The sequence below is a fragment of the Camelus ferus genome, chromosome 3, assembly GCF_009834535.1.
Source record: "Camelus ferus isolate YT-003-E chromosome 3, BCGSAC_Cfer_1.0, whole genome shotgun sequence".
NCBI lineage: Eukaryota > Metazoa > Chordata > Mammalia > Artiodactyla > Camelidae > Camelus > Camelus ferus.
This window is the reverse complement of record NC_045698.1, coordinates 8,568,158-8,592,400: the sequence shown is the minus strand read 5'-3', so window position 1 is coordinate 8,592,400 and position 24,243 is coordinate 8,568,158. Positions and strand designations below refer to the sequence as shown.

Below are 24,243 nucleotides of genomic sequence, written 5' to 3'. Positions count from 1 at the left end.
AAGGTTCTTTACCTGCTCCGGATCGTATGCACAACATGAAGTCCTGGTTCTAATCCTTGGTTCAGACTGAGCCAGGTTAACCTTTCTTACATACAGTGGTGCTCCACGTGTTTGAGAAGAACTCCCATGCCTGGTCCTGGTTGTCTGTAAAGCAGCACTGTCCAGCAGAAATCAAATGGGAACCACACAGGGAGTTTAAAATTTCTAGGAAGCCATGTTAAAAAATGCAAATAGAAATAGCTGAAATTAATTTTAGTGATACATTTGCATTAACCCAACACATCCAACGTATTATTTTAACATATTCAATATAGAAATTATTACAGAGATATTTCACATTCTTTTCTCACCAAGTCTTTGTAGTTAGGTTGTATTTTATGCTTACAGAACATCTTAATTTGGACTAGCTTCATTTTAAGTGCTAACTACTCACATGCCATTAGCTAGTCGATACTGTGTATTGTACTGTGTATTGTGCACATTCAGAATTGAATATCCCCGGTGCCTTTGAATAATCCTGGTAGTTATAGAGGTTTGAGCTTGTCCTCTGTCGTGGTCTAACTGATTTATAGCTCATTAATATGTGGTTACAGGTGCTTTTGTATTGCAGGTGTGTTTTCTTGAGGCTAGACTGGAGTTGCATCTTGTCTGACCTGGTTAAGAGCCTGGGGTGGTGCCTCCCAAAATTTGATGTGCATACAAAATCACCTGGGGATCTTTCCAATCTGCGAAGTCTGATTATGTATGTCTGGAGTGGATCCCAAGATTCTGCATTTCTAATTAGCTCCCAGGTAATAGTGACATAGCTGGTCCAGAGACCACACTTTAGGTAGCAAGAGCCTAGGGCGTCTGTTTGCCAGAACCTCTTATTATAGGTCGTTCCAACTTACACTTACTACTGCTACAACCCCTAAGGAGATTTTCTTCATATATGTTTCTACCTCACTTTTCCATGCTGTTCTTGTTCATGTGGTCTTCTAATCCCTAGTGTAGAGGTTTGCATTTGTTACTGGTACAGCTTATGGAATTCAGCCTGTCAAACTGGACTTAAGAGGTCATTGTGGATCCAAATTTTTCAGTGTATTCACAGTTGCCTCCTCCCTTTGTGTAAGCCCTACTTCTGATACCATGTACTCAGCATCATCTTTCATATCATGAAAAAAAGTCAGGATTTCTGCACTGAAGTTGATTTCATTAATTAGTATTTTTCAGGTGATAGGAATTTGGGCAGTAAATACGTGAACAAGTTAGATACCTGGTGAACAAGATAGACAATGTGGAGTCCTGAAAATTCTTTGCTAATGTTCAGAGATACTATGCCTGTTGTGTCTCTTCAATAAATGATGTTGGGAAGCTAGACAGCCACATGCAAAAGAATGAAACTGGACCACTATCTTACATCATACACAGAACTTAACTGATTTGATTAAAGACTTGAATGCAAGACCTGAAACCATAAACTTCCTAGAAGAAAACTTTGGCAGTAAGCTCCTTGACATTGGCGTTGGTGAGAATTTTTTGGATCTGACTCCAAAAGCAAAGGCAACAAAGCAAGAAATAAACAAGTGGGACTACATGAAGCTAAAAAGCTTTGCAAAGCAGAGGAAATCACTAACAAAAATAAAAAGGCAGCCTATGGACTGGGGGAAAATATTTGCAAATTGTATATTCAATAAGGGGTTAATATCTAAAATATATAAATAACTCATACTACTCAATTGCAAAAAAAAAAAACAAAAAACAAAAGAACTATCTGATTATAGAATGGGCAGAAGATCTTAATAGGTATTTTCCAGAGAAGACATAAAGATGGCCAATAAGTACACGAAAAGATGCTCAACGTCACTAATTATCAGGAAATGCAAATCAAAACAGCAATGAGATATCAGCCCACACCTGTTAGAATGGGCACCACCAAAAAGACAAGAGATAAATGCTGGTGTGGATATGGAGAAAAGGGAACCCTTGTGCACTGTTGGTGGGATGGTAAATTGGTGTACCCACTGTGGAAAACAGTATGGAGTTTCTTCAATAAATTTAAAATAGAACTATCATATAATTCACCAATTTCATTTCTGGGTATTTACTTGAAGAAAATAAAAACACTAATTCAAAAAGATATCTGTACTCCCATGTTCATTGCAGCATTATTTACAGTTGCCAAGATATAGAAGCAGCCTAAGTGTCCATCAGTGGATGAATGGATAAAGAAAAATGTGGGATATATATATATATATGACATATATAACCTTGCCTCTTGTCAGGAAGGGTTCATAAGGAAATGCAGTTTGGCGGTAGATTGATGAAGTTGGTTCCATTGGAATCAGAGGGTCTTTAGATAAATTCACAGAGCAAACTCTTCATTGTAAGGCTTTCTTTTGAATGAAAGGTCTCAGAGTCACAGAACTTCAGAGCCTGAAAGTCCATTAAGTGCCATTCTAGTCTAATCCCTAATTTTACAGATCAGGAAGCTTGGACATAAAAAGATTATGTGTGTATATACAATGAAGTACTACTCAGCCATAAAATAGAATAAAATAATGTCATTTGCAGCAACATGGATGGGCCTAGAGATCATCATTCTAAGTGAAGTAAGCCAGAAAGAGAAAGAAAAGTACCAGATGATATGATTTACATGTGGAATCTTAAAAAAAAAAAAAGACACAAATGAACTTATTTACAAAACAGAGACAGACTCACAGACATAGAAAACAGACTTGTGGTTACCAGGTTATGTGATTTGTCCAGGAAAAGCTGGCCAGTTTCTAGACGAGCTGTGATCTGTAATGTCCCCTCTGCTGAAATGTCCACACCCCAGAGAGGCTAGTCCCAGCCAGGGTCACTCTGTATGCCTTGCCCTGCTTCATGTTTGTTTCTTACCTCCACGTCTTTACTGTGCTGTTTCTTTTTTGTCTGCCTCACCTTCTAGAATGGAAACTTCAGGGGAACAGCCATTTGTTGTTTTAACTGTTTTATTCTGATGCCCGGCACAGAGTGTGTGGTGAGTAAAGATTTTTACTGACTTAATCAATTTAAGGCTTAAATTCAGTGATCATGTTCCAAGTTTAATTAATCCTTTAACTGCAGTGACTTAGGGCTCCTGGGGCACCCAGTGTCTCATTTGTTTTTTGTTGCTGTTATTTTGTCTGGGATTAATCGATTGCTGATCTGGGAGTTAGAGGTCCTGTAAGGCTGATGGTAGTGGTTCTGTAACAGACTAGCATACAAAAAAAAGGGATTTCTAAAATGGACTGGCAAGAAAAGAGAGGGTGAGGATTGCCTGTTGGAGGGTTACTTTGCTTCCACTTTCATTACTGTTCTTTGTGAAGAGCTGAAAGGATTCCTTGAGCATTTGCAGAAAATTGGCTGATTTGTACCATAGATTTCTCAGATCTAAAACTGAGAGGATATCATAGGCCTTGTAGGTTTGTGGTGAGAATTCAATGAAATAACGTATTTCGGCCACTCAGGGTGATGTTGAAAATAAAATTTGTTTCATTAATACCATTATCACGAAAATATCTTAATTTAAATAATTTGTGTCATCGATTTCTCTGTTACACTGAAACGTAATTTTTAAACTTTGTCAATAGCTGCTTTTTAGGATAAGTATGTACATGAAAAAGTAGAGTTTCTCAGTCACTTTAATCCATAGCACACGAACAAATAGATTTGGGGTGTTTACGGTTTTAAAGTTGAAAACCTTAGTTACCAACATTACCTCCTAGTAATTACAGCTATGATTTCCCCTTGAACCTACTTCTCATTGAAAATAAACCTCAGAATGGTAACTCTAGAGACTTTTTATCCTGAACAGTGGGGATTCCTATTCACCCATACTTGTGATCTTATTATATAACACAAAATAACCCAGAATTATTTGGGGTGGGGGCTCAGTTTGCTGCATTTGAATCCGATTGTGCAGGTTTTAAAAGTTGCGTCTACATCGTGGAGAGTGGCCATTGCCCACTTCATGTTTATTTCATTGAAACATATAAAGCGTGTGAAGCATTTTTATTGTTTTGAATATTCATGTCACTGGGCCTCACATTTCTCTGGATGCCATAGATAAGAAATAAAATCTTCCCCTAACCTGAGATGATTAATTCTGAGGGGCACAGATCCCCTTACAGTACATTTTGAAATGATCTTCAACACATGGTAGTAAACAATGAATATTTCATAAAGGAACATTATTTATGGTATTTTAAGCAACTTTGTTGAGAGATTTTTATATCGATCCAGTTTGTATTTAGGAAGGGCATGCTTGTCAATCTGTGAATTTTTTTTAGGTTGTTTAGAGTTCTGTTTGCCTCAGAATACTTACGTGAATTCTTTTTCTCTCTCTGGAGACACTCACCTTTGGAGCCCTGAGACTAAATGTAAAAAATGTGATAGCCAGAAGGCAGCATCCTGGAGATAGAGACCAAGAGGGATGCCCAAGGAGCCCAGATGTCCCAGCCCCAGCTGTTTGTGTCTTTCCTTCCCAGGCATCTGGTCTATGAGATGCCTCCAGCCATTAGTCACTCACGTTCTGACTGCAGCCACACGCAGGACCCCAGTGAACCCCACTTAGCTGACACCAAGTAACCTTTGGAGCCGTCCACGATAGATGGCAATACTTTTTAAAGTTGTCATTGTTCTATACCACCGAGCCTGAGGTAGCTGGTTATGCATAAATTGGTGACTCTGGAACACTATTATCTGGAAGGGTCTCAGGACAAACCTGAGTTTGTTGATCCACAAGTCAAGAGATTCATAATGAAATCCACACCCCGCCCTTTCGTGGCTCCTGACAGAACAACTCAACTCTTGGAAGGGAAGACTTCAGTTTTCTTGATAATTTGATACTGGAACACCATTATCAATTTCTCTTTTATACTTTTATATTTAAATGTCCTAGATGGAACTAAATTAGTCATTTCAATATTGCATCGTTCTGCCGTCTTTATTTCCATAATAGTATTTGAATTGTTTGGTTACAGATTCTCTCTTAACTTCCAGTTAGTGGAGGACTTTCTTTAAATGTTGATTGTGAGTTGCACCATTGTGTTAGGGGCTAATGTGACAGGAAAGATGCTGACAGACATTTTTAAGATGCGGATTTTAAAACCTCCAACATGAGAGACATTAAAATGTGAAAAAAGTGTATCTCATAAATGGATGCAAGGTGTTTAATATTGATACTCTCATATTCTAGCAAAGAATATTAAAAATTAAAACATACATTTCAAGATAGGCTTCGCGGAGTATTTCTTGAGTTGGATGAGTCTGTTTTCATGGGCCTGGCTTTCATTCTAAAATATAGAATGTAGGTAGTCAGTTACTCAGAACGGAACCTGTTCTGGGGCAGCTGAGTCACATTACCCTGAATCCACAGCAGTCTGTTTCAGACTTCCATGTGTAGTAGAATCCTTACTGAGAGAGCTAATGAACTTCAAAAAGGCTGACCTTCACTTAAGGAGAGGCTTCGGCTTCTGTAGTTTTACATCTCTGCCCGACTCTGACACACTCTGAAGTTTGAGAACCGTTACTCTGGAATATACATATATTCACATCTGGCAGAGAAAATGCAAAATAAATGTGCCTGATGATTTTGAGATCCTTAAAGGACAGCGAGGGGAATCTAAAACTGCAGGGCTGGGAGGGAAAGAACCCCAAGGAGCACAAGTGAACCCCAGGAATCGTGACGTTTGGTGGAAGCAAAAGGAGTGATTTGTGGAGAGCCTGGAACCTCCTTTCTGGGCAGAGGAAAATCCGAGATGTGAGGCTCGGTGTGGGATGCCGGGGAGGGCAGGTATCTCAAGAGGGAATGTGAGGGTAAAAAGGAAAGAAAGCACAAAGAACACAAGTGGGGTTTTCAGAACAGAAGCTGTGTGTAAACACATCCCAGCACGGTGAGGACTGGAGCCAGGAGAACCCAGGGCAGGTGCCTGGTCTGTGCAGAAGGCAGTGCCAGCTGGTCATAGGCTGTTGGCTATGGTCACGGGGAAGTGTGGAGGGCCTGCAAGTATTAATCAGAGCAAAAGTGTGTGCATTTAACTCTTTCCAGTATTGGTTTGTTTCCAGAATACCACCCCAAGTTTCAGTGACCAACCGGTTTGTGCATATTCATGACCAGAAATCGTGTACATGTTTTTCTCACTCTAGAACATGTTCTCAAGTCTTTGAGCTGAAGAAACAGATTCAGGAGAAAATTAAAAGGCTTTGGGTCAGGACAATCAAAAACAAAAACTTCACACTTCTTGTCCAAAGGATCTGTTTGCGCCCCAGAGATACTCCAACTATAGAATAAGCTGGAAAACACGGGCAGGTCCAGTGCAGTGACTTCAAACCCAGCCGCTGGGGCAGTGGCCTAACTCCCCAGCTATGGATTGTGATTCCAGCTTGCCACGTCTTACAGGGACTAGTCCCTCCTGCCCTCGACTAGTCGTCCCTTCCTTATCATGTGCTGGTTAAAACAGCACATATAGGAAGCACTGCAGAAATTCTAGCAGCCGGTTTTGATTTTACTTCTACAAATACACAAGCTATTCATCACGGGTTTCTATCTTACATATTAAGTTAACTTAACTTAATTAAATGGGCCCCTGTTAGACACTCTTGTCAGAACAGTTGGTTGGAAAGGAATTGTCTTAAACAGGTAAATCAATTTATCTTCTGGTGGTGGTGGTATCTTTTTATTATCATCCATTTCCATTATTAAATGGCCACTTATTAAATTTAGCACATACCATGTCTTGAGTAGACTCCTTCAGTATTACAGCTGCTTTGGAGAACATAGTCATGGGTAAGCCGACAGCCTCGTTCAGAGCAGGCACGCAGTACTCTTCTGTTCTCTTTCTTTTTTTTTATTTTTTATTTAAAATTTTTTTAACATTTTTATTGATTTATAATCATTTTACAATGTTGTGTTAAAGTCCAGTGTAGAGCACCATTTTTCAGTTCTTCTGTTCTCTTTCTTTCCTCATCCACTCATTTAAGTTTTGTCATCCTGTTTCCTATGAGGCATCTTACTGTCAAAGGAGGCAAGTTGAGAGGCCTGTGAAATGAGATTTGGAAGTCTTGCTACTTGTGTTTGTAGTTGTGGCTTCTCTGGCGTGGGAGTCAGAATTTATTACTGTATCCGTGATGTAATGAAAGGCCACTTGTCGTGGCATCCGACCCAAGGCCTTGCAGGGTACCGGTGTTCTGTGTTCCAGTTTAACTGAGTGCTCTCAGATCGCCTTTTATCTCCTGTTCAAAAGTCCACACCATACAAGTACTTGTTTTGGCTTCTGACGCTATCTAGGGAAGCAAAGTTAGAAGGCAGAGGAAAAGTCTGCAGCTGCCATTGGTGCGGGTGTTGCAGATGAAGGTAACCACGGGAGGAGCGGGAGAGAGAAGCAGAGGAAGCGATCATGATTCGTCTGTAAAGCATTTATTTTCAAATGACGAGGTTTACGCAGCACTTCCGGAAGCATTTTGATGGTGCAGGTGCTGAGAGGGTTAGCTCTTTGTCACTGGGTGTGCGCTTGCATTTTATGCCGCAAAGTCTCCTTTTTCTTTGATTTTTACCTCTAGCCATTGCCTAGCTGCTCCCAGAGCACGCCGCTCCCTCCCTCCCCCAGCGCCACCTGCCTCGCCCACACGTGTTGAATTTGTCCTGGCGTTGGTCCTTCAGAGCTCTGTCATGTGATTCATATTTTTAAAACTTCAAGTATGCTTCAGGATGTACATATAATAAAACTCAAAGTTTTAGATTTAAATCCAATGACTTCTGACAGGTGTGTACAGTTTTATAACCACCACCCAGAGTAAAATACGGAACAGTTCCCTCATTCCACCAAGCCCTGTCTTGCCCCGCTGGGGTCATCCCCTCTTTCTGTCTTCAACGCTTGGCAACCCCATCTGATTTCTGTCCTTGGAGTTTAGCCTTTTTCAGGACATCACATACAAGATTCATGCCGTGTGTAGCCTTTTCGGTCTGGCTTCTTCTCTCATCGCCATGTATTTGACTTGTACGATGTTGTAACTTACATCAACACTGCAATAAAAAATTACGTAGTATTCTGTATGGCTGTGTCTCTGTTTGTTTATCCATTCGCCAGTAATGGGCATTTCCACTGTTTCCAGTTATCAGTTACTATGAATAAAGTTGCTGTAACCGTTTGCTGACAGATGTCAAACATAGGTTTTTATTTCTCAAGTAGAATGCCCAGGAGTGGGATTGCTGGGTCACATTCTTCCACGTATGTTTTCACTTTTTAAAACCCATCAGACTCACCCCGAATTGCTGTGCGCTTTTCCATTCCCACCACCCATGCAGAAGCGTCCCTGTTCCTGCTCAGCACTCTGTGGTTTCAATATATTTCTATTTTGTCCATTTTAGTAGATGGGTAGTGGGATTTCATTCTGGGTTTACTTTGCATTTCCTTAATAGCCACTAATGTTGAGCATTTTAAATGTCCTTTTTTGCCCTCTGTGTTGCTTCTGCGGTCAAGTGTAAATACTATAGTACCACAGTCCATAGTGGGTTCAATCCGCGGATGCAGAAGAACTGTGGCTGTGGAGGAACCATCGATATGGAGGGCCCTTTATAAACTGTACATGTGTGTATGCATGACTGGGACAGTGTGCTGTACACCAGAAACTGACACATTGTAACTGACTGTGCTTCAATTAAAAAAAATTGTATGTGGATTCACCCCTACATTGTTCGGGGGTCTACTTTATTTCAAAGAGCAGAAGTTTTAGATCTTAATGAAGTTCTGTTTTGTAATTTTTCTCTTTGATGATTCCTAACTTTTGTATCATACACATAAAGTCTTTGTCTAACTCTAAATGCTTTCTCTGAGGATTTTTACACATTAAGTTTTACATTAGGTCTATGATCTTTTTATGTTGATTTTTTAATCTGTGGTATTAGGTCCTTTTTATGTATATATCCAAAAATATGTCCGATTACAGGATCAGTTGTTGAGAAGACTTTCCCATCTCTGGTGAAATTATGTTGGTACATTTGTCAAAAACCAATTGACTCCCCTGTGAGGGGGCATATTTCTGAAATCTATTCTATTCCTTCATTCTGTATGTCTGTTTTTCTGTCAACAAGACACTGCCTGGACACTCTGGCTTCATGTTACATCTTGAATGAGGTGATATAAGTCTTCTAAATTTATTCTTCTTTTTCAATTTTTTTTCTTGGTTTTTCTCTAAATGCAAAATTTTCTATCAACCTGTCAATGTTTACAGAAATGGACTGCTGAAATTTTGATTAGGATTTCATCAAATTTAAATATAATTTGGAGACATCTTAGTAATAATATTGAGTGTCCCAACCCATGAAGTAAATTCCTTTCCTTATTTTTACTGCATAAATCTTGTTATTTTATGACATTTATCTCTACATATCTTGATACTCTAAATAGAATTGTTTTATTTCAGTTTCCAATTGTTCCTTGCAAGTACATACATAAAAAAATTAATTTTCCATGTTGATCTGTGTCCTGCAGTCTTGTTAAGGGAGCTTGTTAGTTTTAGTAACCTTTATGTAGATTCTTTGGGAATCAGTACATAACCAATTATGTAGTCTGTGAATAGTTACTGTTTCATTTCTATCTTAACAGACGATGTATCTTTTATTCACTTACTTTCATTTTACTGGCTGGAATCTCTAGTACAATGTTAAATAAAGGTGACAAGAGTATACATTCTTACTGCACATTCGTTCTTAGGGGAAATCGTTAAGTTTTTTGTTATTTTTTAGGTGTTAGTTTTTTCCTAGCTCTTTTCCAGGTTGGGATTGTTCCCTTGTACTCTTACTTAGGTTGCAGAGAGTTTTTATTAGGATGTTGAATTTGGTCAAGCGCTTTTTCTTCCTGTGGAGGTAGGATGGAGGCTACCTCCTCGCCCCTGGCGATGGACGCTTGCGCTTCTGCTCCCCCCTTCGTGCCTCCTCCGTCAGGACTGGAGTGAATGCATTTGCTGACCTTCCTTCAATGCTTTTCTTCCTACATGAGAAGTGTCTGGGGATGAGGGCTGTGTTTTATGCCTGTTAGTTGAATTTTTAACTGTGTACTACGGACGTTTATGAAATGACTTCTCATTGGCAGAAACGATATTTAACTCACTTCTTTTCAAGTATGGATAGATTATGAGGGACCTGGTAATAAAGTCTAATATCTTTTTAATCTAAAAAATTTAATCAGTATTTACAAATATTTTCTAAAATTCCTATATATATATATATACACACACACACACATATACATACATATATAAATTGTGACATTATACGTATTTTGAAAGGTAGTAAAAACTTCCAGTGAAATGGCATTGATCACCACAGCATCCCTACTTCCCTGTCTGTCAGAGCAGTGTAATCTCTTCCTTGAAGTGATGCACCTTTGTTCTCTTCCATACCTATTCTAAACCCTCCACCAAGCTAACCTGGCGCATTTTGTACTTCTCTAATGCAGTAGCTTTAAATACTTTCATGTATTTCCCTATCAACATAATCAACCTTTAGAAAATTTCTATCATTTTAAGAATTATTGAAATCGATTTATTCAGTCCTATTTCTTATACTCAGCAATCACAGTTACAAATCATCAATTAACTAAACAAGCAAATAATCAAACAGTACAGACACAAAACTCACTAATGCCTCTGTAAATGTGTCAAGTAGAGGACTCGATACATTTAGCTTGTTTCTGTCAGGTACGCAGGTTGAAACAGGAATGCTTGATGGCTGCTTTCTTTTTGACGATTTCCAAATTTATTTAAATTACCAGTAATGCTTTGTTATTTTGCTGTTGGTGGTTTTTTGCGGAGTGCTTGAGAGAGAGAGAGAGAAATTATCTTTGCTCTTCTTAGATTGTTGAACTTTATGCTCACGTGTGTATCCGTACAAATAAAGGATCTGTGGTAAAGGATCTGTGGTAAGGAAGCTGGTGACAGAGCATTGCAATCTAGTCTTTGGAGTTTGGTGATTAAAAGTGCCTCGTATTGTGTATTATACTTGTCACACAAACATTTCCCTGGATGCCATTCACAATTCCTAATGAAGATTTAATTTTTAAAGTAAAACTGTATAATAGGCACTAAAGTGGTACTTAATAGCCTAGAAACCTTTTACATCATCATGAATAACACCTTTCTCCCAATTAATCACTAATATGAGAGCATTGTTTTACCTTACAAAATTTTTATCATGTAAAGAAGATACTTAACATCAAGGTGGTTAATGAAAATGAACTGCATAACGGCTAAAAAACTCAGTGGTTTTATGATGACTCGTATTTACACCTTCATCGTCATTATCTTCAGATATGAAAATGTCCTCTGTGATAAATGATTTGGGCAGGCCGCTGGTGTGCTTCTGTAACTGTGACAGCAATGCTTTTTGCATCAAGCTAAAAAATATTGAGATATTTTCTTTGAAAATATTTGAGAACGAAATCGAGTCAGTAACATTCCTGATAGACTATAATAACCAACTCAGTGCAGCCAGCCCAAACTCAAAAACACAGTAATTGAGAAAAACTGCATACATCATTAGTGGTTTTCCTTAACTTGATCTTTTCTTCATCTTCTTAGAGGGCAGTAACGTCAAACTTTGAAATCTTCACCATGTGTATCTCTTTAATTCCTCTCATTTTAATCAGTGTTTTACTTCTGAACATACTTCCTATTCATTCAGTTCAGTATATATTTAAATTGTTGACACAGGCATTAAAATTAGGCTCAGAATATGGATTCAAGGAAAGTAGAACCAAATATAAATGATCAGTGGTTAGAATAATTGAATCACTTTAAAACAGCCATATTAAATGTATCATTATCTATTGTTTTCTAACAAAAAAAACCCTGCAAACAAAACAGCTTAAGACAATATACGTTCATCGTTGTATGGCTTCTGTGGTTAAGAAATGCCCTCAGATGGGTCCTGTTTCATAGTCTCTCACAAGCCCTGAAACAAGATGTACAGTCTCATCTGAAGGTTTGCTTGGAAAAGGGTCCAATTCCAGGCTCCCTTAGTAGTTAGTAGCCTTGAGTTCCTTGCGGGTTGTCAGAGTGAGGTCTTCATATCCTCAGTGGCTTTTCACCAGAGACTTCCCTCGGTTCCTTGCCATATTGATGTCTCCAGTGTGGCATCTGGCTTCATTGCAGCATGAGAGCCAAGAAGCAAAAAAGACTCTACTGGCAATATGAAGTCACACTCTTTACCTAATCTATTTAACCTAATGACATCCCATCACCATTGCCTGTTATTGGTTAGAGGGAAGTTATTCATGGGGAAGGAATCACACAAGGCCATTAATACCAGATGTGGGGTTCACTGAGGTCCCTCTTACAGACTTCCTACCATACTGAAATAATCACTTGTTACACAAACCAGGTATTTGAATCTTTGGTTAGAGTAACTGAAATTCTTTATCCTAGTATTCAGTTGCTTTGGAGAGTTTGAAACTCATAAACACTGTTCCTTTTTTGTTTACCATGTCACCAAAATTTCTTCTCAACCAATTTTTTTCTGAATTCAAATTGTACCATCATTTATGACAACACTCCAAAACATAATGCTGGAAATACAAACCAAGACAGTAGTTAGGAACTTAATGGAAGAGGTGTAACATAAAGTCAAGATATTATTTTATTCAAATTCTTTTTTTGCCATTTTCTACGTATCTCTAAGACTCATTTCTTCTTTTTCAAATGGAGATAATAATGCCATCCTATTTGATAGTTTTTACAGTTTAACATAAGATAATAAAAATAAGGCACTTACTATAGTACTGGTACACATTGATGGCTACATAAGTGGGCTTTGTCAGTATTATGCATGCCATTACTTAAAGAATGTGGAATACTATTAGTGAAAACCTGTTAACTCACCTTTAGTAAACTGAAGCTGTTTGTTTATTTTGGGACACTTCTGCTGGTGTGATTATTTAAAGTTGTATTTAAGTGAAATAGAATTAAAATAATAAAGTATTAATTAGTTACTGAACTATAGACTACAGAGGAGCCACGTCTTACTGAGAAGTTTCCACAGATCAATTACTGTGTTCATATATCCAAATTTAATATTGTTAAGATGTCCATGCTCGCTGACATGATTGGCAGATTTGATTCAATCCCTATCAAAATACCAATGGCATTTTTCACAGGCAAAAAAACCCCCTGAAATGTGTATAAAACCACAAAAGACTTCAAACAGCCAAAGCAATATGGAGGAAAAAGAAAAAAGAAGGAAGCACCACACTGCCTGATTTTCAAACTATATTGTAAAGCTTTAGTAATCAAACCGGTATGGTACAGACATTAAAAGAGAACCGACAGATAACTGGAACAGAGTAGAGGGCCCAGAAATAAATTAATGCACATAAAGTCAACTAATCTTTGACTAAGACACCAAGAATACACAGTGGGGAAAGGGCAGTCTCTTCAATAAATAGTGTTGGAAAAACTGGACAGCCAAATGCAAAAGAATGAAATTAGACCCTATCTTACACCATTCACAAAGATCAACTCAGAATGGGTTATAGCCTTCAATTTAAGACCTGAAACCATAAAACTCCTAAAAGAAAACAGGGAAAATGCTCTTTGACATTGGTCTTGGTAATAACTTTTTGAGTGTGGCACAAAAAGCTCAGGCCACAAAAGCAAAAATAAACAAGTGGGACCACATCAAACTGAAAAGCTTCTGCACTGCAAAGGGAACACCAGAATGAAAAGGCAATCCATAGAATGGAAGAAAATATTTGCAAACCATGTATCAAACCATATTGCAAACCATGATAGGGGGCTAATAGCCAAAATATATAAGGAACTTAGACAATCCAATATTAAAAAAAAAAAGACCTAATTTTAAAAATGGGCAAAGGGCTTGAATAGACAGTTTTGCATAGAGGATATAAAAATGGCCAACAGATACATGGAAAGATGCTCATGTCACTCATTATCCGAAGAAGTATATCAACCTACAAGGAGATATAGCCTCATGTCTGTTAAGATGGCTCTTTTTAAAAAGTCAAAAAATAGCGAGTGTTGATGTGGAGAAAAGGGAACCATTGCATACTGTTGGTGTAACTGTGAATTGGTGCAGCCACTGTGGAAAACAATATGGAGTTTCCTCAAAACACCAAAGACAGCACTGCTGTATGATCCAGAAATGCCGCTTCTCTGGGTATTATGGGTAAAGGAAATAAATGAAATCCATACCTTGAAGAGATAGCTTCAGTCCCATGTTCACTGAAACATTTTTCATGACAGCCAAGATATGGAAACAACCTAAATGTCCATCAACAAATGGATGGATAAAGAAAGTGTGATACACACACACACACACACACACACAAAGATATGCAAACACAGAGGAAATAAGGAAATCCTGCCATTTGTGACAACTAGAGGACACTATGCTGAGTGAAAGGAGCTAGACACAAATAGGGCGTGATCTCACTTGTATACGGAATCCAAAAAAATTGAACTCGTAGACGAGAGTAGAATGGTGGTTTCTAGAAGCTGGAGGGAGGAAGCAATCAATCAGTGGCTTCTGGTCAGAGAGAACTGACTTTCAGTAAGAAGGTGAGCTTCGGGAGAGACAACGTATAGCACAGTGTGGTGACTGTAGTTAATAGTAATGTGTTGTATACTTGAAATCTACGAAGTGAGCAGAGTTAAAGTGTTCTTACCACAAAAAGAGGCATATATAGAACAAGAGAAACTTTACCTTAGACATAATCATCTTCCCTAAAATTCGTTACCCTGAATGGAGACAAAGGAAAGTAATAAATCAATTTGCAATACAAAAGTAAGTTGTGGACCTTAAGTGCACTATATTCACTATATAGTTAAATCCTTGCCAACTAGGGTTTGATGCTGCAGACCATGAATCAGAGCTCAGTATTTCTTTATGATTCTTTCTTAGGTAAACCTTACATAAAATGGCTTGAGTAAACTCAAGTGTTCCATTCCCTAAGTTCTGACAGATGAATTTTCAACCTTAGATTGTATGTGATATATGTTAAAAAACAATCAGTGTGAAAAAACAGAGAAAGTAGTTTGAACACTGGTCAAAGTTATATTATCTACAAAAAAAATCATATGAATTAAAGTTATAAATGGAGATTTTATTTTTATAGTATGTGGGGAGACATTGTTAGTGAATACTGTGGACATTAGTAGTTTGACTAATAAATGGTGGTTAATTTATAAATTCTAAATCCCTCAGCAAGCTTAATTTACCTTTGAGGATAATTCCTGTTACTGTGAGAATCCTGGGGCTGTCAGACTACTGCCAATTAGCCTGTGGCATGAACCAAACCTGGCATTTACTGCAAATGTAGAGACAGAGAGCGTCCTTTAAAACCCACTTCATGGAATGCCTGGAAGTTTCGAGGAAATTTGCTCAACTATGTAATAGAAATAGAGCAACTATCTTAGTGAGTGCCCCGTTGACAGAAGACCTTATTTCAAAGTAACACATTAATTTCCAGACCATCTAGAAAAAGTCTGAGTTGGAGGAATTCTGTAAATTGCGAGAAATTAAATCTTGTATGTAGGATAAATGGCCAAAAGAATTTCACTTGAATATGTAAAACTTTTTATGAGCATATCTTAGTTTGAGAATTGGTACTGTTGTCATTATATTAATTTACCATAGAGTTATGTGAATACAGGCTGTGTGATTAGATTTGGAGTAGAAACTAATGTAGTATGGATAATATTTTGCAAATATTGAAGTAATGCATTTAAATTTTTACATGCAGACTTGTTTATTGCACCGTTTCCATTCTGCATTTGGGCCTTAAGATTTATCGTCTGGGGAAGGAGACAGATGTTGCCTAGTGTGGAGAGGCAACTTGAATCACAGTTTGACTCTAACTTTTTTGAGGGGTGGGGTTGTGGAGGAGGTAATTAGGTTTATTTATTGATTGACTGATGGAAGTACCGCGGATTGAACTCAGGGACCTTGTGTATGCTAAGACTTGATCTACCACTAAGCTTTTACCCCCCTCCCCCGCCCCACATTAACTTTTTAACATGGCTGTCATGAATGCCTTGTGATGTATGCACACAGAAGGATTGTCCATATTTCCTTAATCCCATTTACCATATCAATAACCAGAATTGACAAGTTAGACTATACGGTTCACTTCTGAGTCCTGATCAGATGTGAGTGTTAGGAAGGAACGAGGCAAAAGCAGGGGAAGCAGGTAGTCAGACATGTGGTCCTGTCACCCCTCTTCCAAACAGAAGTTCTAAAAAAGAAGGAGACATGCTAGATAAATGTAGAAGAAAGCCAAAAGCTACGGGCTGTTGAGGGCTCTTCATTTAGCAATCAGAGAAGAGTTCACTTTGCATGCTACCGAGTAAAAGCAGACTCATCAAAGTAAATTTCAGGGCTTTTTCAGAGTGCAGGTTTGTCTAGCTCTCCTGTGTCCCCCTGAAGTCCTCTTATCAGGGACAAGGTCACCAGCTGCCAGGACAGGGCCCAGGAGTCTGCTGAGGCTCCTCCTGGAGAGTTGGCTAGGGATGTTGCCATGGTCAGAAAGAGGGACCATGCAGTCAAGGATGCTGCAAAGATTGCTTTGGCCTGGATTCATCCAAACCTCAAAAGGACTGAGAGCACCTGTTGGCCCACCTGAGTCAGGGGACGCACACTTGACCCTGCCCAGCCCAGAGCATGAGAGCAGACTGGGGCATTTTCCCAGCCCCAGCACTTGTAGCAGAGGCCGACAGAGAACCCCTCCACTCCCCGGGTGGCCAACAGCCCAGAACAGAGGGCATCCGGAGTTCTCAGAGGCCATCCCCCGGCCATGCGCTCACATTCCCATTGGGCACCATCGAAGAAAAGAAAGGGGAAGGCCAGACTCTGAAATCATGGGTGTTGATCCCAGACGTACAGGTAAAGCCCGCATTAGATAGTTTAAATTATTTAGTCTTGCCTGAATCACCTCACTGCGGTGAAATTTAATTTTCCACCAACTGGTGGATTAGGCTCAGAAAAATCAAAATTGTTACGGAGAAATGGGAGATTTTTTTTTTTTTTTATTTATGTTGGCATGTGTGAGTGGTCATCTGAGACTCCACTCTAGTATTTGTCTTACTTTGTCATTTTTTTCAATTGAAGTGTAGTTGATTTACAATGTGTTAATTTTTTGCGTACAGCACAGTGATTCATTTATACATATATGTATGTTCCTTTTCATATTCTTTTTCATCATAGGCCATTACAAGGCATTGAGTATAGTTCCTTGTGCTGTACAGTAGGACCTTGTTGATCTGTTTTTTTATGTAGCAGTTAGTATCTGCAAATCCCAAACTCCATGTTTACCCCTTCCCACCCCCATTCCCCACTGGTAACCATGTTTATTTTTGTTTGTTTTTTTTTAAGGTTTGGGTTTTTTTTGGTGGGGAGGAGGTAAGTACTTTATTTATTTGTTCTTAGAGAAGGTACCAGGGATTGAACCCAGGACCCCACACGTACTAAGCATGCGTTCTACCACTTGAGCTATACCCTCCCCCCTCATGTTTGTTTTCTGTCTGTGAGTCTGTGTTTTGTAAAGAAGTTCATTTGTGTCCTTTCTTTTGTTACTTTGTCATTTTTGTAGTAAAATTGTTCTAAAGTGTATTTATTGCTTTGTAATAAAAACTGTAGCCGGTATAACAAAAGTCCACAAGAAACAAGGAAAACCTTTTTGAATTCCTCGCGTCATTTTCTCCCCATTCCTCCGTATGTCTTCAGGAAGACCCAAGTGGAGAGGAAAACTTAATAGTTGGAAACTTAATAGTTGCTGCTGCCTGACAGCTACAGAACCCTGAATCCACCAGAATGAGGGGAAGCCGTCTCCTCTCCTCACAGGCATTCTGTTACATCTCACTGGGTATCTTGGAGACTCCACCAGTGGCATGAGGGGCGGAGGTAGAGCCTTCCTCTCTGTTCTCCTGAAGTTAGGACCAGACTCCCCACCTCTTAGCAAGAAAGAAATTGACTGCAGTTCATCTCAGCTGTTCTCACTCATAGAGTGAGAACCTGCTTTGGGCTTCTGCTGAAATGCCGGGCACCAGGAAGGGTTCCACTCCTTATCCTGTTAGACTAAGAAATGGCTGGCACAAGCCCTATTACTGGAATGATCGAATTGATCGCAAATGACCACTGGCTTACATGTAAGGTATTTACCATTTAAACATAATTAGATTTAAAAAATTGGGCATCGGAATCCAGGCAATGTTTGTTACACAGCACAAAGTGCAACTAACTGCTCTGTAATCAGGATAACTCAGAGTCTCATAAGGGTTTTATAAAAGTGATCAGTAGCTGTCAGTCGCTTGAAACAATTTGTCAAGTGACATCTCTCATTTAAGCCTTTACTATTGTTTAACTATGAAGGGAGGCACCTTGGTGGTACAACTTCTTCCAAGTTCAGTATGAAAGTAAAATAATACAGGTAAAAGTTCTACTTGAATGTTGGTTTTAATTAACATTTAATGTTAACTTTAATTTTAATTCATTGGTACAGAAACTTCACAGTTTTCTATGGTTTTGAAATAATTTCAATTTCTTTGTTTTCATTTTCATTTCATTCATGGCTATCTTCGTGCTATTTCTATATTTGGCTGTACATCACTCCCTAGTGATACCTGTCCTCTTTTAATGAACCTGCATTTTGTAGGGATTTGGGTTTTAGATATAATTTGTAGATATAATTCCTTTAGCAGGTAAGATCCTAGTATCCATAAAACTCTCATTAATGAGACTCCTGCAGAATGAGAGAAGAGCTTAAAGATAAATTCTTTGAAAAGTGTTTACCTTTTATAATATAAATCTATTAAATCTGCTCTGGTCAGTTGTAGCTTAGCTCCATTTCATCATAATAATGGACACACCAGCTCACTTACCTCATTAAGAAATCTTAACCATAAATCTGTATTGTAACCTCCACTGTGTTGTAACACTGTAAGTATTGTAACACTAAGTTTGTTATTTCTGCTATGCTTTTATTCGATGTTTCATTTTATTTTGATCAAGGGGGGAAGTGCTCTATATTTGAGTGACATTGCAGAGTCCTTTTCAGACTGAGACCTGGGAATTGCTGGCAAGATCCTTGACATTTGCCCATTAAAACGGCAGCTTGGATACAATTCAGGGTAACTTAGCCCTCACCGACAGGAGCTCATCATTTGCTGTATGGCTTTCTTTTTTCCCCTGGCCACATGCCATCCACTTGGTTTTTCACATGCCTTGTGCAGCCCTCCGTCCCATCAGCCCATGTGCTGTCACTGTTGCTTTCACACTTTGAGGTTCCTTTTAGACAGATCTGCCTTTCTGTCACAGAGCTGTTTAAATTAGCCGCCCACTACAGTGTTAATACATCCGTCAGTGATATCCCACCCACGTGGACGTGAACTGCCCTCGTCTACCAAGTCTTTTAATTAAATGGGTACCCACTGGGAACTCAGTGTTTTGCAACATCAAGATGTTTTCCCTCTTATGTATGAGATTCCGGATTGCTCTCCACAGGTACACAAAACTGTGTTCTGTTTCAAAGTATAGACACATTTAAAACTCATTTTAAAGTCTGCATTGGCATGATTTGACACTAATGAACTCATCTACAAAACAGAAACAGACTTGCAGACATAGTAAACAATCTTACTGTTACCAGGGGGAAGGGGGGTGGGAAGGGATAAATTTGGGAATTTGAGATTTGCAAATGTTAGCCACTATATATAAAAATAGATTAAAAAAAACAAATTTCTTCCATATAGCACGGGGAACTATGTTCAATATCTTGTATAACCTTTAATGAAAATAACAAATAAAATAAAATGAAGCTAGTCCAAATTAAGATGTTCTGTAAGCATAAAATACAACCTAACTACAAAGACTTAGTGAGAAAAGAATGTGAAATATCTTTCTTCTGTAAAACACAGGGAACTATATTCAATATCTTGTAATCTTTAATGAAAAAGAATATGAAAACGAATATATGTGTGTGTATGCATGACTGGGACATTGTGCTGTACACTGGAAATTGACACATTGTAACTGACTGTACCTCAATTAAAAAAATATTTTGGGTACCACCTAACTGAACTTTGAAATATTTGAATTTCATCAATGTTAAAATTACATATGCTGGAAATCATCAAGCTATACAGTAAATAAAATACACAGATTATGAAAATATTATTAGGTACACAAGCAGGCATAAATTAAAAACTCCAAAAGTTATTACAACAATAGCATAATTCTTTTAGCAATTTTATGGTGGCTGTAATAGATTATACTTCTCAAATAATTAATCAAATTCTTACAGGATTTGCCTGGGGCAGTAAGTGTGCTCACCAATGACTTTTAGTAAAGCATGGAAATCACAGCTTCATTTTAAAGCCTGATTAACATTTCAGTTAAAATGCTTATTAAAATATTTGTTCTAAAACAGTTATGAGCTGTTTTAGAAAGTGGATGCTGACATAAAATGAACTATATGTATCACTAAAACTATTGGCTGCTTGGGAAATATTTGGATGTGCATCTCAGTTCGTACAAGACCCAATTAAGAGCAGAAATAGTGAATATACGTTTATAACAAGTGATGGAGGGTGGGAGTTATTCAAGCTAATAAAATTATAAATTAGCAGAGAACACTTTAGATTGTGAAGACATTCCAGGGTTCGGCTGGCTGAGGCAAAGCAATGCTGTTTCACTTTATTCTGGAAGAATGTGATACAAATGATTCTGAAAAAGCCCAATTATGTGGCTTCATGAAGGTATATATTTGAGAATGTGTTTACATTTTTGTGTATGTAGAAGGGTGGTAGTTCACGTTGCTTTGGTCCCATAAAGATCAAAAAAAAAATTGAATAAGCATAGGGATTTATTGCTTGACATATCTGAAAAGCCTGCTGGTATGTGAACTTCAGGCATGGTTTGATCAGGGCTCCATAATGTGTCTACATTATTGCCTTCACTTAGTCCTCTCCAAAGAAGCAGCTTGATTCCAGGGTGTATTTCATTTTCACACAACAAAGGCTACAACACTTCTTTGCGTCACATTTCCAAATACATCAGCCAGAGAAAGGAACCTTCTTCTTTATCACCAAAAGAAGCTTTTTCTGTTCTTATTTTCCATCTTAGATTTTGCGTACATCTGAGTTAGTCTCTCAGGTCAGTGGAATGACGTGCCTGGGTTAGCTTCAACCTGGGATACTGACCTCCCACTGCCCCACATTTTGTCACAGTGTGCTGATCAAGTCAATTCAAAGCAGAAACCATGACCACTGAAAAATGGTCTAGGAAAGAAAGAAATGCCAGGAAGAGTCTGTAGTGTCTGCTCTTGGGAAGAATGTGAAATAAGAAGCTGGAAGGATAAGATAGGGGCCATGTCATGTCAGCCTCAGGATCGTTTCGAGGCTTGTAGTTATAAAAGGCCCGAAGGGATCTGAACCTGCTTCTAAAATGACCTCTTAACCAGAGTATGGTTTTCACAGAATTTAAAAAACAAAAACAAAAACAAAAACTAATATAACCCAGGAATAAACATAGGACTAGAATAGCAAGGACTGCAGACGCAGAATGATGGTAATGATGTTGTAATTAATGTCCTTAGCTTGGTTCCTGCCCCTCAGGTGCCTTCTTGTTTTTATTCGGATATTGTGTTCTCCGCGAGCACCTTGATCTGCTCCATTTAAAAAGCAGCATCTCACCCCACAGTCCCCACTTAGGTTCTCTGCTTGGTTTGTCCTGCACACTGGCCGTCTGTAGTGCACTGAGTCACCTGTGTGTGGTGTGTAGTTCTCTCCTCTAGAAGGTAAGTTCCACGAGAACAGGGATTTTGGACTCTTCAACATTGAGTGGACTAGTGCTCCTCTTAGGAGGTGTTTAATAAGTACTTGATGAATCCATTTCATGTGTCCTTTTACTGCATCACAGCAACACTCGACGTTTATGAGGTTGGCCATTTTCATAACAATTTTTAAAGAAGATAATTGAAATGCACTCACGTATCTTTCTCAGGATGCCCTGTCTGATGCTGTTCCTAACCTAAGACATTGCCAACTTCCCTCTGTTCAGCCAAGGAGAGTGTATTAGCTTCAGCTGCCATAACAAAATAACCAGAGACTGGGTAGCTCACAGAGCAGAGATTTATTTAGTTACGTTTCTGGAGGCAAGAAGTCCAAGATGGAGGTTTTGGTCAGTTCACTTACTGATGAGGAGCTTTCTTCCCAGTGTGTAGGGAGAGAGAACGAGGGGGATGAATGGGGGAGGAGGGGGAAAGGGGGTGCATGAGCATCACTTCTTACAAGGGCACCCATCCCATCAAGTCAGGGTCCCATTCTTATGACCTCATTTAACCTTAATTACTTCTTTTCTCCAAATACAACCACATTGGGGCTGGGGTTTCAAGCTGTGAATTTGCAGGGAGGGGAAGAGGGTAGAGCAGAGACATTTAATCCGTAGCAGACAGTTTATCTGTAGACCTGGTGTCTAGAAAGGGGCTGGGCTACCAAGCCTTAAATTATAGCCTGACAGTGAAGCCAGTATCATGTGACTTTCCTAATCAGATCCTCCCATTATTGAAGCGGGCAAATCCTCAGTAGCTGCTCCCTTTATCTTTAAATGCCAAAGTGAAAACAGATCCGAAGCTTAATTCACTTTTTAACAATGCAGAATATAAAACCAGGACATCAGTTGGACCCTGCTGAAATTGGCTGGCTCTAGCTTTTCAACGCACAGAATGGAAACTTTTGCCACCCTCCATCTTGACTTATCCAAAGAGAACTACTGAAAGCCTGTTGGATTTATTTGTGTTAGTACTTCATCTTATTTCCTGTTGTCTTTTACAGAAATCTGATCTAGGGTCTGTCAGTTGTGTTACATGTGTGCACTCATCAGGGCAGTTAAGACGGCAGTACCAGCCCAAGCCTGTCGGCAGTTTTACCAGCCCATTAAGCTGAGAGCTGGAGCTGGTGTTGTACGTTCCCAAGGCGGTGCTCAACCACCTTCTCGGTAGTTACCACTCTCTACCCAGTTCTCAATTAAGTAGCAGTGTTGTGCTCTGGATAGAGCAGGGCATTTGGAATTGGAAGGCCAGGGTCGGATTTTGGCTCAGCTGCAAGCGGCGTGAGGCGGTGTGATGCCCTCAGTTCCATCGGACTCAGCATCCCCGTTACAGCCCCCCAGGGTGCCTGGCTCCTAGGAACTCCGCCAAGTATTTGTTGGCCGAATGAAAAATCCTTATATATTTCTAGTAATGTGTTTTGAATACAAAACTTACAAGATGGTTTCTTATGGCTTAAAGTATAACGAGCATTTCTAATTCATGACACAAACTGTAGTAAAGTTCAGATGATCCGTATAAAGTGTAGCCTTACGGATACCGATACGCGAAGCGTTTTCACCAGCGTGTCATCACGAGTATGTCTTTCTTTAAAACTAAGTCCTTAAGTACTGACTCCAGGTGTTGATTAATTTACCCTGAGGTTTTAAACTCGCATCTAAAATGGTATGACAATACTTAATTAGCTGACTGAAGAGGTTCATTGCTTTTCATTTTAATCAGTAGCATACGTGTATACACACATACACCCACGTACACACCCTAGTAATTTGCTCTTTAAATTACAATCATGCCTTATAATAAGCCTGAGAAACAAGGTTGTTTTTCACGTTAATGATTTTTCTAGCACAACACAATTGATGTAATTGCAACTTATATTTTATAGTAAGTAGAAAATGTGCTCATTTTTAATTTACAAATCAGCATTTGTTAAAAGTAGTAATCCACATTTAAACATTCAATGCAATGCACATTTAATTTTCAAAACGTTGCTTCAGGCAGTGGTTTGGCATTTCTTATAATTTATCAGATTTGCTTTTCAAAATTACACTAAAAAATTAATTTGCTGTAGTAAACCCTTTAAAAAATTATGATTATCATCCCAAACTCTACAACCATCCTTAATGGAGGCCTTTCTTCTTTTTCATCATCAGTGTCATGGTTATTGTTAATTGCTTTTTAAGCTTGTGTCATAATCTTAGCAGTTTAACTGAAATTACCATAATAGCTCAGATGGCAACTTTCACAAATGCCTGGGAAATGTACTTAACACCATTTAAAATCACTGTGCTGGATGCCAGATACGGATTTTCTATGTGACGCATAGCATGTTATATGCAAAATATTTCGTATATTCAAGAATATGGATTTCAAGTTGGGTCCATGTGGCCTTAAATTCAGTTCTTAT

The 24,243-nt window shown here is 38.7% G+C and overlaps 1 protein-coding gene across 2 annotated transcripts in view; it reads left to right on the top strand.

Annotated features, from left to right (window-relative positions):
- CTNND2 (catenin delta 2) overlaps nucleotides 1-24,243 on the top strand; it is an 886,845-nt gene that overhangs the window by 52,413 nt on the left and 810,189 nt on the right. The window contains exon 1 of one of the 2 annotated variants that reach the window (XM_032470083.1): nucleotides 2,966-3,001. The exons of the other annotated variant lie outside the window; for it this stretch is intronic. Coding sequence (XP_032325974.1) covers nucleotides 2,981-3,001 — 21 coding nt within the window. The 5' untranslated portion in view covers nucleotides 2,966-2,980. Of the gene's footprint in view, nucleotides 1-2,965; nucleotides 3,002-24,243 lie in introns of those variants that run through there. 2 annotated transcript variants of the gene reach the window in all.